General features: G+C 38.6%; 1 protein-coding gene across 1 annotated transcript in view; it reads left to right on the forward strand.

Annotated features, from left to right (window-relative positions):
- kif4 (kinesin family member 4) overlaps positions 1 to 13,715 on the forward strand; it is a 141,460-nt gene that overhangs the window by 84,339 nt on the left and 43,406 nt on the right. Inside the window, exons 20-22 of the mRNA XM_081390432.1 lie at positions 1,580 to 1,693; positions 4,793 to 4,948; positions 7,975 to 8,072. Coding sequence (XP_081246558.1) covers positions 1,580 to 1,693; positions 4,793 to 4,948; positions 7,975 to 8,072 — 368 coding nt within the window. The remainder of the gene's footprint in view (positions 1 to 1,579; positions 1,694 to 4,792; positions 4,949 to 7,974; positions 8,073 to 13,715) is intronic.

Consider the following 13,715-nt stretch of genomic DNA (forward strand, 5'->3'; position numbering starts at 1 on the left):
TAGACTATCATTGTGCAGAACAGTATACAATAGTATATTTTCTGTCTGATTTTTTTATCTGAAGCCAAATTAGATTACAGAAGATTATTTAAAATACTCCACTTGCGTTTTAAAGTAAGTTTGGAGCACAAACATGGTTTTAATCTCATAAATTGTCATGTATTAATGGTGTGCTAAGCTAACATGCTAGCTCCCTAGGTGCACCTGCAACCTAGAAGTTATACTTTTATGTTTTTTTGAATGCTTACTGAAAGTTTCTTTATTCAAGAATGTTCTTTATTCTTTATTTAAAATGTGAGGTGAACTTTGAGAAAAGAATTTAGGGATTGAAACCCAATGAATAGCATGTGAATAGCCAGTCGTTAGTAACTATAATGCAAACAAAAGAAATGCATATTTAGAGCCATAACCAGGCTGGAGAAGTGTGAATGTGTGCAGAGGGAGACTGAGACTGAATGGGGATCGTTTGCACCACAAAACAATAGAGACAATAAGACTGAATGGATGACTTAAAAGATGACTAAACATCAGCAGCATTTTAGCCTCAAATCAAAATAAAGTCAACTGACATGGTCTTGAAAAACATTTCACTAAATACAGAGTTTTGGACTTATTATCTTCAGATTTTAAACATAAAATGTTTAGACATGTGGCTTTAGCTGTAGTGCATTTCTAGATTGCTCCAGGGCCAACTTCAATTTTATTTTCATGAGGATGTTTCATTAAAATTAATTTCTAATAACTTTACAAAACTTTGAAGCTATTTATAACATTTTTTGTCATTATGACAATAATTAATTCTACATTTACAATAAACTGCCAGGTGTCAGCTTTCAAATGAGATCATACTTGTGCTTTTAGTACAAAGGGTTCATGAACTGTATCTGTTTCAGTTTGGGTATGTCATTTCTGGGGATTTTTCAAAAGTGGGGTTGCAGCTTAACAGGTTAAAGCTTCTCGTGAACCCATCTCTTCCTTCTAGTTAATTTATAGCATAAAATAAACATGAATGAACATAAGAAGGAATGTTGTTTTAACCGCGGAAAGACGTCAGTGCGTTTTTCAAGTTCAAATCCTCCAACGTTAATCTTCCAAATGTCCTGACTGATTTGTCGGACAGATGGCGGATTATGATTGGTCAGATCGCCTGTCAATCAAACTCCCTGCGAAGGGTCAATTTTATTAATAAGATTTAATTTATACAGTTAAGAGACAATGTAGTTATTTTACATTTGATTATTCAATGTCTGAACCTGAATACAGTTAGATTTACCTAAAACAAAACAAAAATAATTAAAAAACATTAAGCACTGCTTATTTAATTTGTATCTATGTTCTGTTGTCTTTTATCTATGCTTTTAATTGTTTATTATTTTTATATGCAATGATTCACTGTCCTACAAAATCACCCCAATCTTCCTAGAATGATTAATTCTTTACAAATAGAGCTATACAAATCATTTGGTGAAATTTTCATATCGCAATATATCACAGAAAAACGAAATTTTGCAATGTCCATTTTTTTCAATATCGTACAGCCCTATACAGTATGGTAAAAAAATGTAATGTTCATCCACAGGCTGCAGCTGCTAACAAGCGTCTGAAAGACGCACTTCAGAAGAGAAGTGAAGTTGCAGAGAAGCGTAAAGACGTTCATAACCGTGGAACGGAGGGTGTCGCCAGCAGAGTCAAGGTACTTAACTTAGAAAAAAACAGAGTTTGGTTTGACGTCCAGCTTATTTGTCATTTATTTTTGGATCTTGGCTCAAGTACAGTTTGAATTTATTTTTAAATGGTCTACCAGCTTAGGCTGTATGATGTATCGATGCCATATTGTTTATTGGTCAATATTACTGAATTATTATTATTTTAATTTTCTTTCAATTAACAACACCTACTGGGGATGCTCCGATCAGGATTTTTGCACCCGTTACGACTGGATTCTTGTCATTATGATTGGCCAATACTGATCCCGACCTCGATCATTCAAGCTTTATATAACTTGATATGTTGATTGTCACTATTAACTTATTCATTTTTTTTAGATAAATGTTGCCTGGGTTCTATTATTTACAGTAATGTTGTAATAGTTGTTTTAATTGAGAATCAAATAAGCACAACAAATATTCATTTTACATTTAACATTTTAATAGGCCATTAAAAACAGAGCTTACGCAAAACACTATCCATATAAGGATAATTTGGCTTATTAAAGCACCTACAAGACTTTAAAACTGAACATAATTGCAGGCTGTCAGGCGGCAAGGGACTGTGTCTCTATGGGAATGTTTACACCTGGTCACTTCATGCGTTTTCTCAGATCAGATAGCTGTCCGATTGTGAAAAGACCAGGTGTAAATGCCCTCCGAAACGGATTTGAGACCGATTTAAATCCGATCGTTCAAACCACATCAGGAGGTGGTCTGAGCCACATTTCAGTCAAAACTGAACAAGTGTAAATGCATCTGGTTGTTGAAACCACATATGTAAATTTTACTCCTCCCAACAATGCTAAAAAATAAAGTGTGAGAGTGTGTTATAGGCTATATGACATGTTATAGTCAAATATGACAGCGCTACTGCAGTACACACCGCCGCAGCGAAGTATATCTTCAGCAAACTGCTGCAAATGAAAGTGAAAGTCGCAGGCGTTCAATACACAGTCATCATCATTGAAAGTAAAGAAACTATATGATCCTACCAGTGCTGTTGCTGCTCTCTCCTATTGCGGTCTTCGATTTTGAAATGAGCTGATGATCAATCAAATGCAGCTCATATTTGTTGCTTTCGGTGGCATGAACTAACATTAAATCTGCATATAGTGTAAATGGAATTGTTTTGATGAATCAGATAGCTATCTGATCAGTAAAAAATCATGAAGTGACCAGGTGTAAACAGGCACTATGAGTGAGTCATCATTAAACAGTTTATTCAACTAATACTTAAAAACGCTGATTTATTCATGAATGAAACAAGGTGTTGAAATTAATTTACCTGAGCGCCATTTTACAAGGCTCACATTACAAGGTAATGCTGAAGCTGATGTTTCACATCATTCAGATCAATGGCATTGAACAGCGCTGACACCAGTCATGGGATATCCCACATTGAAAGGTTACTACCACAAAGATATCTTCGGACAACTGATGGCAAACTGATTTTTTTCATGGATATGACTTCAGCTGAAGAAGGACAGACGCAGGTAATCACACGTTGAGTTTGCCTGTCGCTCTCTGCTCTGTGTGAATGTGTGGAGCAGCTGCTTGAGCCAAGCCTCAGACACAGAGCAGATGACAGAGGCAGCAAATCAGGTTCGTTGTGTTAAATCCTTCTAGTGATATTTCTTTAGAATAAGACAGGTGGCTCCTGCGCCAAAATTTTATGCAATCATGGGTCTTAAGTCATCAAATTGGGATCGGTTCATGAGATCAGCCAAATTTAGTGACTACCGATCAGGCCATAGAATGTGATTATCAGCCGATACCGATGTCAGCCGATGTGATCTGTGGCCGATCGAGCGGAGCATCCCTAATAGTAACACTGTTCTGTTGAATGCTATCTTTAGCAAATCTCTGAATGAATATTTTTCATACTGTACTACTGTATGTTGTGATTTATTAATTGTAAAATTTAAAACACGATGATATTGATTTGACCTTTGACCTTTTTAGTTAAATTTTGTGAATTGTCAGAAAAGTACATTTTGTTGGATTGCATCCGACCTTGCTCAACAAAAAATATTTATTGTAGACAGATTACCAGTCGTGGCACTGTTTTTGAGAGAACTTCCTATGCTGAAAGCATGAGAAATAAATTGTGAGCTTAAAGAAAAATACATTTCTGTGGGAATGCATTAGAGATGAAACGGTATGAAAATTTTAATATCACTATTATAGTGACCAAAATGATCACATTATCACGGTATTGTTAAAATATGATAACATTTTCAAAAAAAAAACTCATACACACACTGAAATAATTTCACCAAGTTTTATGTCGAAAACCAACAAAAAACAAATAAAATTAGCAGCACTATGCACCTTTTTCTTTGTTGTATAAAATCACATTAAAAATGATGACCGGATTTTAAACAAACAAAAAATATTGGTTGGGTGACTTATCTACTAACATGTACTACATGTTCAAAAAGTTTTGACCAAAAAAAAAAAGGTTTCACAAAATGATAAACCTCACATTGCAGCCTTTAAATAATTTTATGAAAAGTTTTAGACAACATTATATATTACAAGGTATTTTGTCTGGTCCATAAACAATTCATCATAGGCTACTTTATTATCCAAAGTATTGACTTGAGATCTTTTGAATGCACATCTACCAGTTTACAACAAAAATGTGGTCCGATATTTGCATTGGTCTGGCAAAAATGGCAGACAGGCTAAATCCAGACTGATGCTAACTTTGCTTCTCTAAAATCTTAATAGAAAAATGTATTTCTTTGTTTCTGCATGTGTTAAAGGGTAATTGTTTCAAGTCACTAAACAGGTTTGTGTTGTTGCCTAACTTTGATGGCACGTATCTTTGGCAGTTTGCAGTGCAGGTTGCAATATTAATAACATTACATGTTTTGTCTCTTAGAAATGCACAATTGACAGTAGCTTGAGTTAACTGGTAGTAGCTTGAGCTGGGATGCAGATGTAAATTTGTTCATTAACAACAACAGTAACATCTGTAAAGATTTTAACAACCTAATTTTTATGTGGTTTTATTCAAATTAACCTTTCATCTTTTTGTCGCTCAGCCCTAGTTGTAATTGTCATTTTGCTTGATTAAGAATTGGTTGCTGAACGAGGTAGAAGTGCTTGTGAGCACAGAGGAGGCCCGCCGGCATCTACAGGACCTACTGGAGGACAGGAAAATGCTGGCAGAGGAGATCGCTCAGCTTCGCCAGCAGATGGAGGCAGGAGAGAGACCTGTAGCCAAAGTCCGGGTGAGATTTACACACACCATGTTCTGCATGAAATACTATCATACTGCTTGCTACATTTGTGTCAGGGCTTTGTAACAGTGCTTGCAAGGCAGACCCATAAAACAAAACCCATAAGACTTTTGTTCATCTTCGGAACTAAAATGATGTATGATTTATGGGTCGTATGAATTGAGTGGTTTAATCCAAGTCTTCTGAAAATACATGCTTTATGATGAACCTCATTAATTCTTGTGCTTCATGTGCACAAATTTGAGAAGGTAGGGTAATATGCACATTATTTGACAATTAAGCACTGAGCTTGAGTTTAGATGCAGTTGTCAATTTGTTATCATTAATAACAGTAATAACACCTTTCTATGAAAATAAGTATTACAGTAAAGTGTTAGTACTACAGTAGATCCATATTTAATAGTGGTGGTTTGCAGATCGAAAAGCTTTGTAACTAGATCGTTCATGGCATTCTTTTTTTCCAGCTGTAAAAACCATTTTAAACTGTGTTTTTTGACAAACCACTTCTCACTGGATCTCGCAGTGCTGCTTATGGTGTTGCATGAACAAGAATGGTTTGCAAGTGTAAACACCTGCTCTGAGCTTACACTGTTGTCTATTGGCCTTCACTAGGCCTTCACTGTCCCTCCCCTGTGAAGGCCTTCCCTTCCCTTCCCTTCCCTTCCCTTCCCTTCCCTTCCCTTCCCTTCCCTTCCCTTCCCTTCCCTTCCCTTCCCTTCCCTTCCCTTCCCTTCCCTTCCCTTCCCTTCCCTTCCCTTCCCCTCCCCTCCCCTCCCCTCCCCTCCCCTCCCCTTATCTCAGTACAGATAAAATGTTGTCGGGATAATTACGGTTCGCATGGCCACGCAGACACAAAAAAAAAATCTGTATTATAAATTAAGGCCAGACAAGTAGTTTATTGAGGGTTGATTTGTAAAGGACTACACACCTGCGCACATATTCAAATGCGCATACCTTTGGACTGAACACATAATGCGCATGTGCGTGACGGGTTTGTGTTTTTGAGGTTTGCGCAGAGATAACGGATAATCGTTTGCACCTTCGAACCTATTTCAGGGAGTGCGTTCTCGAGACACCAGGCACTGTTTTGTGCGGATGGGTGGCCGGAGCGTGTTAAGGGTTTTCCTGTTAGAACGTTGTCGTGTTAGTGGCCCCTAAATTAATAACTAATGATCTTCGCAACGGAAGTGAATCAATCCATCAAAACTAACTTTAGCTGGACAATAACTTTATCCTAGAGCTGTTGTAAAGCCTAAACAATCTGTTACGGTAATTTCCTATTATCTCTGTAAAGCTGCTTTGAAACAATCCATATTGTTAAAAGCGCTATATAAATGAAGGTGACTTGACTTGACTATTGGAGCGAATTCATAAATGGTCCTTACGTCCTTGCGGTTCAAATGAGTAGTCCCATTTTGTCCCACTTCTAGAGCTTTTGCCTTTTGATGTTTCTCATATGCAACAGACATGACATTGGTCCCACTACCAAGTTTACCCAAATAAGCAGTGCAACCTCTAACAAAATGCAGTCGCACTGCCAGAAAAAAAGGTAGCAAAATGCAATCATTTAAAGACACAGAGCCCTGCTTGGATTAAACTGCTTGATTTGTATGGAATACTTTTACAATGTTTTTATTTATTAATGTTTTTAAATGTTTATTACTTAGGCTTTCAATAGATCTACAAAAATTGTGAGAGAATATTAAAATGATTAACATGTTTTATGGGTTTGCAATGACATGGATGGATAGATGAATCTTAAAGAGATAGTTCTCCCAAAAGGGTGAGTGTCAATTTTCATTTATCAGGCCATCCTTAAAAATATTCTTGTTTGCCGTAACCCGACCGACCCTGTCAATTTAGTACCGACCCAATTATTTATTTATTTCCCCTTTTAGTCCGACCGACTTGCCGGTTGTAAACTTGCGTTAAGACCGACCAATTTTTTTTTAACTCTTCAAACAACTAATACAAATGCAATAAAATAATATTAGTTATTAAGTATTGTGAATATAAATTGCTTAGACATACATACAAACATAAGCTACGTTCTTTCTTTTAAATAAAAACTCGTGGCGCGTCATTATGTTTACACCAGGTTTACGCATGTCACACTACGGCCTGCAGGCTAAGATCGCTCCGTTTCATTCACTGTCAATGGTTCGCGCTTGGTAATGATGGCTGCGGCTTTACTCTAAAGATTATTTCATTTTTATATGTTGTTGAATATGGTTTATTAAAAAATAAACATGTGAAAGCGTGTTATATAGGCTACATGTCATGTTTTAGTCAGTAATGACGACGCTACTGCAACACGCATCGCCGCAGATGAGAAGCTAAGCATCAACGTGCTATCGCAAATCAAAGTGAAAGTAAGTCGCAGACGCTTAACACACGATCATCTTTATTAAATGTAAAGAAACGAAATGATCTTACCAGGGCTGTTTCCGCTTTCTCTTATTGCGGGCTTTGATTCAGAAATTTTAGCTGTTGACCAATAAAATAACTGTTGCTTTCGGTGCACTGCATTAAATCTGCATATAGCGGGAATTGAAGATCGGTTATATCCGCAAAAAAACAACAACACACATCTATGTAACCAGGTGTAAATAATTGAATCGTTTTGATCAATCAGATTGCAATCCGATCTGAGAAAACGCAAAGTGGCCTGGTGTAAACAGCCCCTAGACATCGGTGAAAAATGTTCTCTCAAGACCCCCCGACCCCGATTTTTTTTTTATTATTAAAAAAATATACTTTTTTATATTATTTTTTATATATATATAAAAAATAAAGACCTACCTACCGACCCTTTTTTTCTTTTTTTTTGCTGTTACTGCAAACCAAAATATTTTTAAGGATGGCCTCATCTATCTATAAATCGATTTATCATTTTTGGGAGAACTATCTCTTTAAGATTTATCTATCTATCTATCTCCATCTTATCTATCTATAAGCCTCAGTTATTTGTCAGTGGCAGATTGAGGCATTTCATTTATTTTTTTCTTCTTTCTCAGCGTCGTACACTGACCATTTCAGAGTTGGAAGGCCAAGGTGATCTGGAAGCCTCCATCAGCAAGCAAGTGGAGAGTCTGGAGACCGAGATGGGGCTCAGGTCAGACATACTAAAACTGAACCACAGTGAATGTATAATCACGCTAGTTTTGGACTGTATCTGCATGGAGTGATGCTAGTGAATGCAAATAAGTGTTGATTCATTTCTGTTCAATAACTGTGTTTGTCTGTCAATTATGAAATGAGTTAAATTCAGCTATTAAGAAATGCAGATCTTCAGAAAGCTGTGATGTCATCATTCATGTAAGAACAATGGGTCATACATTAATATTAATATTAGCTCAAATGATCTATAGGGAATTTTAATAATCATGAATATGATTAATATTTTGTATGTTACAGTTACATTAATTTATCGCAGCTGAACTAGATTGATATATGAACGATTACCATAACGGGTTATGGTTCGTCATTAATACATCAATTGTTCTTATTTCAGCTCGAAGTTATGGGATAACTTTAATGGAATTAATTTAGTTATCAAACAATCTGTTTGTCCAGCGAACAGATTGTACGTAAGATTAACTTAACTCTCAAGGAAAATTATCCTTCTTACAAACACGAGAAAGAGTATCTTTTCCAGGCCTTGAAAAGACACTCTCGGTGTTTGTAGACTAAAATTAGGTTACTTAAATCGTAGCCTACCAAGATAAAGCATATAGCTATGATCGAACATTTCAGGGACTAAGTAACATGGGCAATTAAATCAGAGTCAGTCAAGGGCATATGGAATTTAATAATTGGACTAATACTACATCGAACTAAGGAATACAAGTTCTACAATTTACACGAGTAAATATGTATGTACAGGACACGTAAACAAAATACAAGACTAAACGGATAACAGATGAGAGCGGGAGAGGAAGGGAGAAAGTGAAACTAAAGTTTCAGGACGAGAGAGATCACCGAGATGATCTCAGCATGGCAAAATCACAGACAGTAACCTGTAAGAGACAACAAAGAAATCACATCATAAGTTCAATTCAATAATCGATACTTGCATGGCATATGGTTCTCTTTGTATGAGGTGTGTAGGACCGCAGGGTTCTGCGTGTCTTTAAAAGCAGCGCGAGTCGTCTGAGGGGAGGCGTGCGCGTGCTGTCTTCCGGCGCGCGTGCGAGCGCGCAAGCTTCAAAGAGTCTCTTTCTTTGTGGTGAAGTTGCCGGGAATGATTCAGGCTAAGTTCATTCAGCTCGTGAATGAACAGAGGCGAAGAGGAAAACGAAACTAGACTATAGAAAAACATAAAAGAAATAAATAAAAAGAAAAGAGAAGCAGGCCGAAGCCGGTCCGGACTTGGGTTTTGGAGGAGGAAGGAGAGAGAGCGAGAGGATTTTCTGAGTCAGTCTTTTATGGACAATATGGGTTGACGCCTCTGTTCGCGCGAACAACCAATGAACGTCCAAAGGTCTGAAGCGGGAAAAATGTCTTTGTCTCTGGGGCCACGCCCACTCAGATGAGTCATGAGGAGATGAGCTTTGAGCTGTTCGGCTCCCGAAATATGAAAAAGTGTAAAATAATGCATATTACTTCATTCTACTATCGAAATTCGACTCTGTTAGATTGAGAGAATTTCAACGATATCACACACGTCATATGCAGATTAAGAAAATCAAGTTACATAAGATATGCATATTTACAAGCATTTTAAAGTTCGTTACACGTCTAGAAATAAGATTTACCCAAAATGTGTTGTACCCTATAGGGTACAAATGGATATGAAGCTTGAGGAACTAAACACGGTACACACCTGATTTGTCTAACCTTATTACCAAAGTTTACCAGAATACACAAACTACACCACGTAAAAGAAAAATTATGAGATGGGAAATTACATCCATGTTTACATTTCTTCGGTGGTTATGCATATAGAAAATTTAGGATTTAAGTAGAAAATGTAGGATTTAAGTAGGAGTAAAGATTACCACGTTAATTCTGCTCCACTCCTAAAAACCCAGTTGACATTCCATTAGGCAATAAAACAGCAAAGTGGGGGGAAGGCAATTGCCAGAGAATATTGTTGAACATTCTCTAACTAAAACACTATTGATTAAAGAATACATTTCAAAACCACACCTCTATTATAAAGCCAAACTAAATCACACATGCCTAATGTAATTGTACATAAATTAAAGTATATTCTATCCTAATTTAAACACAAAGGGATGTTTGTGTGTGTGTGTGTGTGTAGAAAGTTTCAAGTTTCGTTATCTCTCTGTGGTCCAGAGAGGGGAAGGGGGGGTTTGGAATCCAGAACTTATCCTCCAAGGTGCAATTTAGGTCGTAAAAGTCAATTTGTTCCGGTCTTTATGGAGCCTGGCGTATGATTTGTAATTTCGAAGTCAGGAGGTTACAAGCTCTGATAAGCTTAGCAAAGAACGTTTTGGGCAGGAATGTGCTTAGAAAACACAGAGAGTCCGAATTTGTTAATTCAGAATCAAACGAGCGAATGATTCAAATAGCCAATGTTGTTACATTCAGTTCTAATCCAATAGTGTCAGTGCAGTCAAATCAAGATTTCTGAATATTAAGTGTACCCGACTCAGCATGTCAAAGCGTTAGTGGAAAGGAATTCAAACTCCATCTGGTGACAAAAATGGAGAAAAAACAGGCTCACTTGAGGGGTCAGTTCTCCTGACCAAATGAAAGAACATGCTGTGATTTTGATTCCAGGTTGTATCAGAACTCAGATTGTGGATTGATATGATATCAGAATATTTCATCTAGCTCCTTCTGTCAGGGGGGTAAAAGAAGAGGAATCAGTTGCAGGAATAAGTGATTTATTGTATATCAAGGGCACACAAAATCAGGAACACAATGAGGAATAGTGAGGCCATAGTCAGAAGGGGGATCACGAAGGATTCCTGCCAGAAACAAGGGAGTGCTACATCAGCCCAACAGGATGCGTCGGATAAGGGAAATGTCAGAGCAGATCCAAACAGCAACATTGGGGGAGAAATGAGTACAGTCTCCAGAGTGAACCTGGAAAGTAGAGGTAAGGACCTGGTGGTGGTAGCTGGAATCCTTTGGGGCTGGTGGGCAGGGAAGAACCAAAAAGGAGCAGGAAGGGAGCAACCGGAAGGATGGGTTCTGGCCGCCTAATCGGACAGTGGAGCTGGGGGGGCAAAAAGAAAAGGGGAAGGGAAAAAACTAAACTAACCAGATAAGAGCTCAAAAACAAGGCTAGAAGAACAAGAAGAAAATTTAAATGAAGAAATAACCAAATCTCAAAAACTTCAGATAAATGGTAGGAAGACAAGACTAAGACTAAAGCTACAGAGATTGATCTGGCACATGACAGAAAACAAGAGAGGAATATAAAGGGTGAGAAATGAACTAAAACAGAAACAAACTAAAACAGTGCGAGCCATTATGAGATAAGGTAACGAGGGGCGGAGTGACAATAGAGCACATGGAATGACAACACACACACCATGTGTCAGCCATGTGGTCCAGACAAGCAAAGGACACAACACAAACAAACCCTGAGCTGATCAGACTGGCACCCTGACACCTTCTGCTTGAATTAGGATAGATTTGAATGCATCACACCAGCATTTTGTGGGAGAAGTTGTTGAAGCTGGCCATAAGAGTTTGCGCAGAGGACTTGTCTGGATGGCCTCCGCTAAGGAAATCTGTGCCGAGGGCTGTCTAGTTGACGGTGTTCGCAGTGGATCTTTCTCTTGGGATTGTCTAGTTGTCGTGGTCATCGCTGTCATCAGAGCATGTGAGCGAAGCGGAGCGGTGTGATGCTCAGCTCAATATTCCGCTCTATGCGCGTGCACTCCACTCAGTCGCTCGCGTCCCAAGCGAACGCTCCACTGCTGGATCGCTCACGCTCACCGGTAAAACAAATCCCGCTCAGATCCCGCTCAGACATAAAATGTCTCTGTAGGCTACTTGCTTTCTTTTTGTACTTTGTAATGAATATCTGGAATAAATGTATAAATTACAGTAGCTAGGATTGTAAATAGAAGTTATTTCGGGGTGATTCTGAATAAAAGTCTGTTCTTTTTATTCATTTAAATGCATTAAATTAACTTAATTAAAAAAACATGTCTAGCCCTTTGGCAAACTTGCCTATTACAAGCAAAAACTGAAAAGGTAGATTTGATTTTCATTATTTTATTTCCGTGAACATATATGCAGTTGCAAAACAGGAATATTAAAACGCGCGCGTGCACAAACACACACACACACACACACACACACACACACACACAAACAAGATGAAATGCATGTAGAACTTCACAAAACACATCTGGACTATCATGCTCATAAAAGCACACACAGGTGAAATGCACTTAACATCTTATCAAAGCACACCTGGATGATTTACTGGCATTAGTAAAAGAAACGCGCGTTCTAAAGTTTAAATAGACCAAAACTTCGGGTAACTGCGGTCTATTTAAAAACGTCTCAATCTTTACATCACTTTAGAATTTACTTTTAGAAACATTAGCTTGGACATAGTATTAGGTTTCAGGCTCATGCGGTGTGCCCGGGACAGTAATCCAGCGGCGGAAAACACGCGCTCAGCACTGGCAGAACCACTGGGGATGCTGAAGATTTTGCGGGCGACCCTGGCTAGTCGAGGGAGTGATCCAGCATTGGTTTTCCAAAATCCTAGGACGTCTTCATTTGGACCTTTTCTCATTGAGCCCAGGTACTCCTCCATCTCACCTCTGGCACTGTCAGCTACACTCGAGTTGCTCTCATATGAGCCGAAAATGGGGGCCTTCTTGGGAGCGCTTCTAGCCTCAGTCACTGTGTCCACCGCAGTCTCCACACCACTGCATTCTGCCTCTTTTACCAACATTTCACAAATCTCTACGAGTTGATTTCTCACTGTACCATCTCTAATGATCCATTCAGTTTTAAAACGTGGATCCAACACAGCCGCCAACACAAGGTGCTTGTCAGAGTAAAATCTGTTAAAACGAGTAGAGACATTATCTGACAGTGTCTCCACAAATGCACGAATGTTGACGGAGCGGTTGTCAGGGACACTGGACAAAAGCTGTTTGATTTCCATTACAGCTGGAAGAATCATCCCAAGGTTTCCGAGCTCTTTTTGCATAGCAGTTGTAAGCTCTGCCAGAGGCAATAGCACCTCAGTCAGGGCTCGGAGATGAAGTACGTCATTCATGGTCAGCTTACTGTGCTCGGGAATTTTCAGCTTGTTTTGGAATTGCGGGTCTCTTTCGAACATTTTCAGTACTGATTCGATCATGCGCAGCTGACTGCTCCACCTGGTGACACATGCTGGGGTGGGACGCACACCTAGTTTATCAGCCTCCTCAGTGTTTAAGGTGCTTTTTCTAATACTCTTTACAAGTTTTGCCGTTCGTGTGATCATTTTGTCTACATCAGCATGACCGTTTATTGCATCCTTTATGGCGAGTTGCAGTAAATGGATGGGGCATCGCATATGCAGATTAGATTCAGTGATGTATGTGGATCTCATGTTTTCTATGATCTGCGCAAAATCTGGCTGGAATGGTGAAAGTGGACCTTCCTCTGTGCCACTGCCATCTTCCTCAAGGACCTCTTCCTCGCCCTCCTCTTCAGTTGAACTTTCATCAAACCCTGGGAGGTTGAAAGCCTTTACCATGTTACTTGCGCTCAGGGATTAAAGTTCTCCGTCGCTACGACGGATTTCCGTTAATTGCAGCAAGTCTAT

Source organism: Scardinius erythrophthalmus, assembly GCF_964197995.2.
Source record: "Scardinius erythrophthalmus genome assembly, chromosome: 17".
Taxonomy (NCBI): Eukaryota; Metazoa; Chordata; class Actinopteri; order Cypriniformes; family Leuciscidae; genus Scardinius; species Scardinius erythrophthalmus.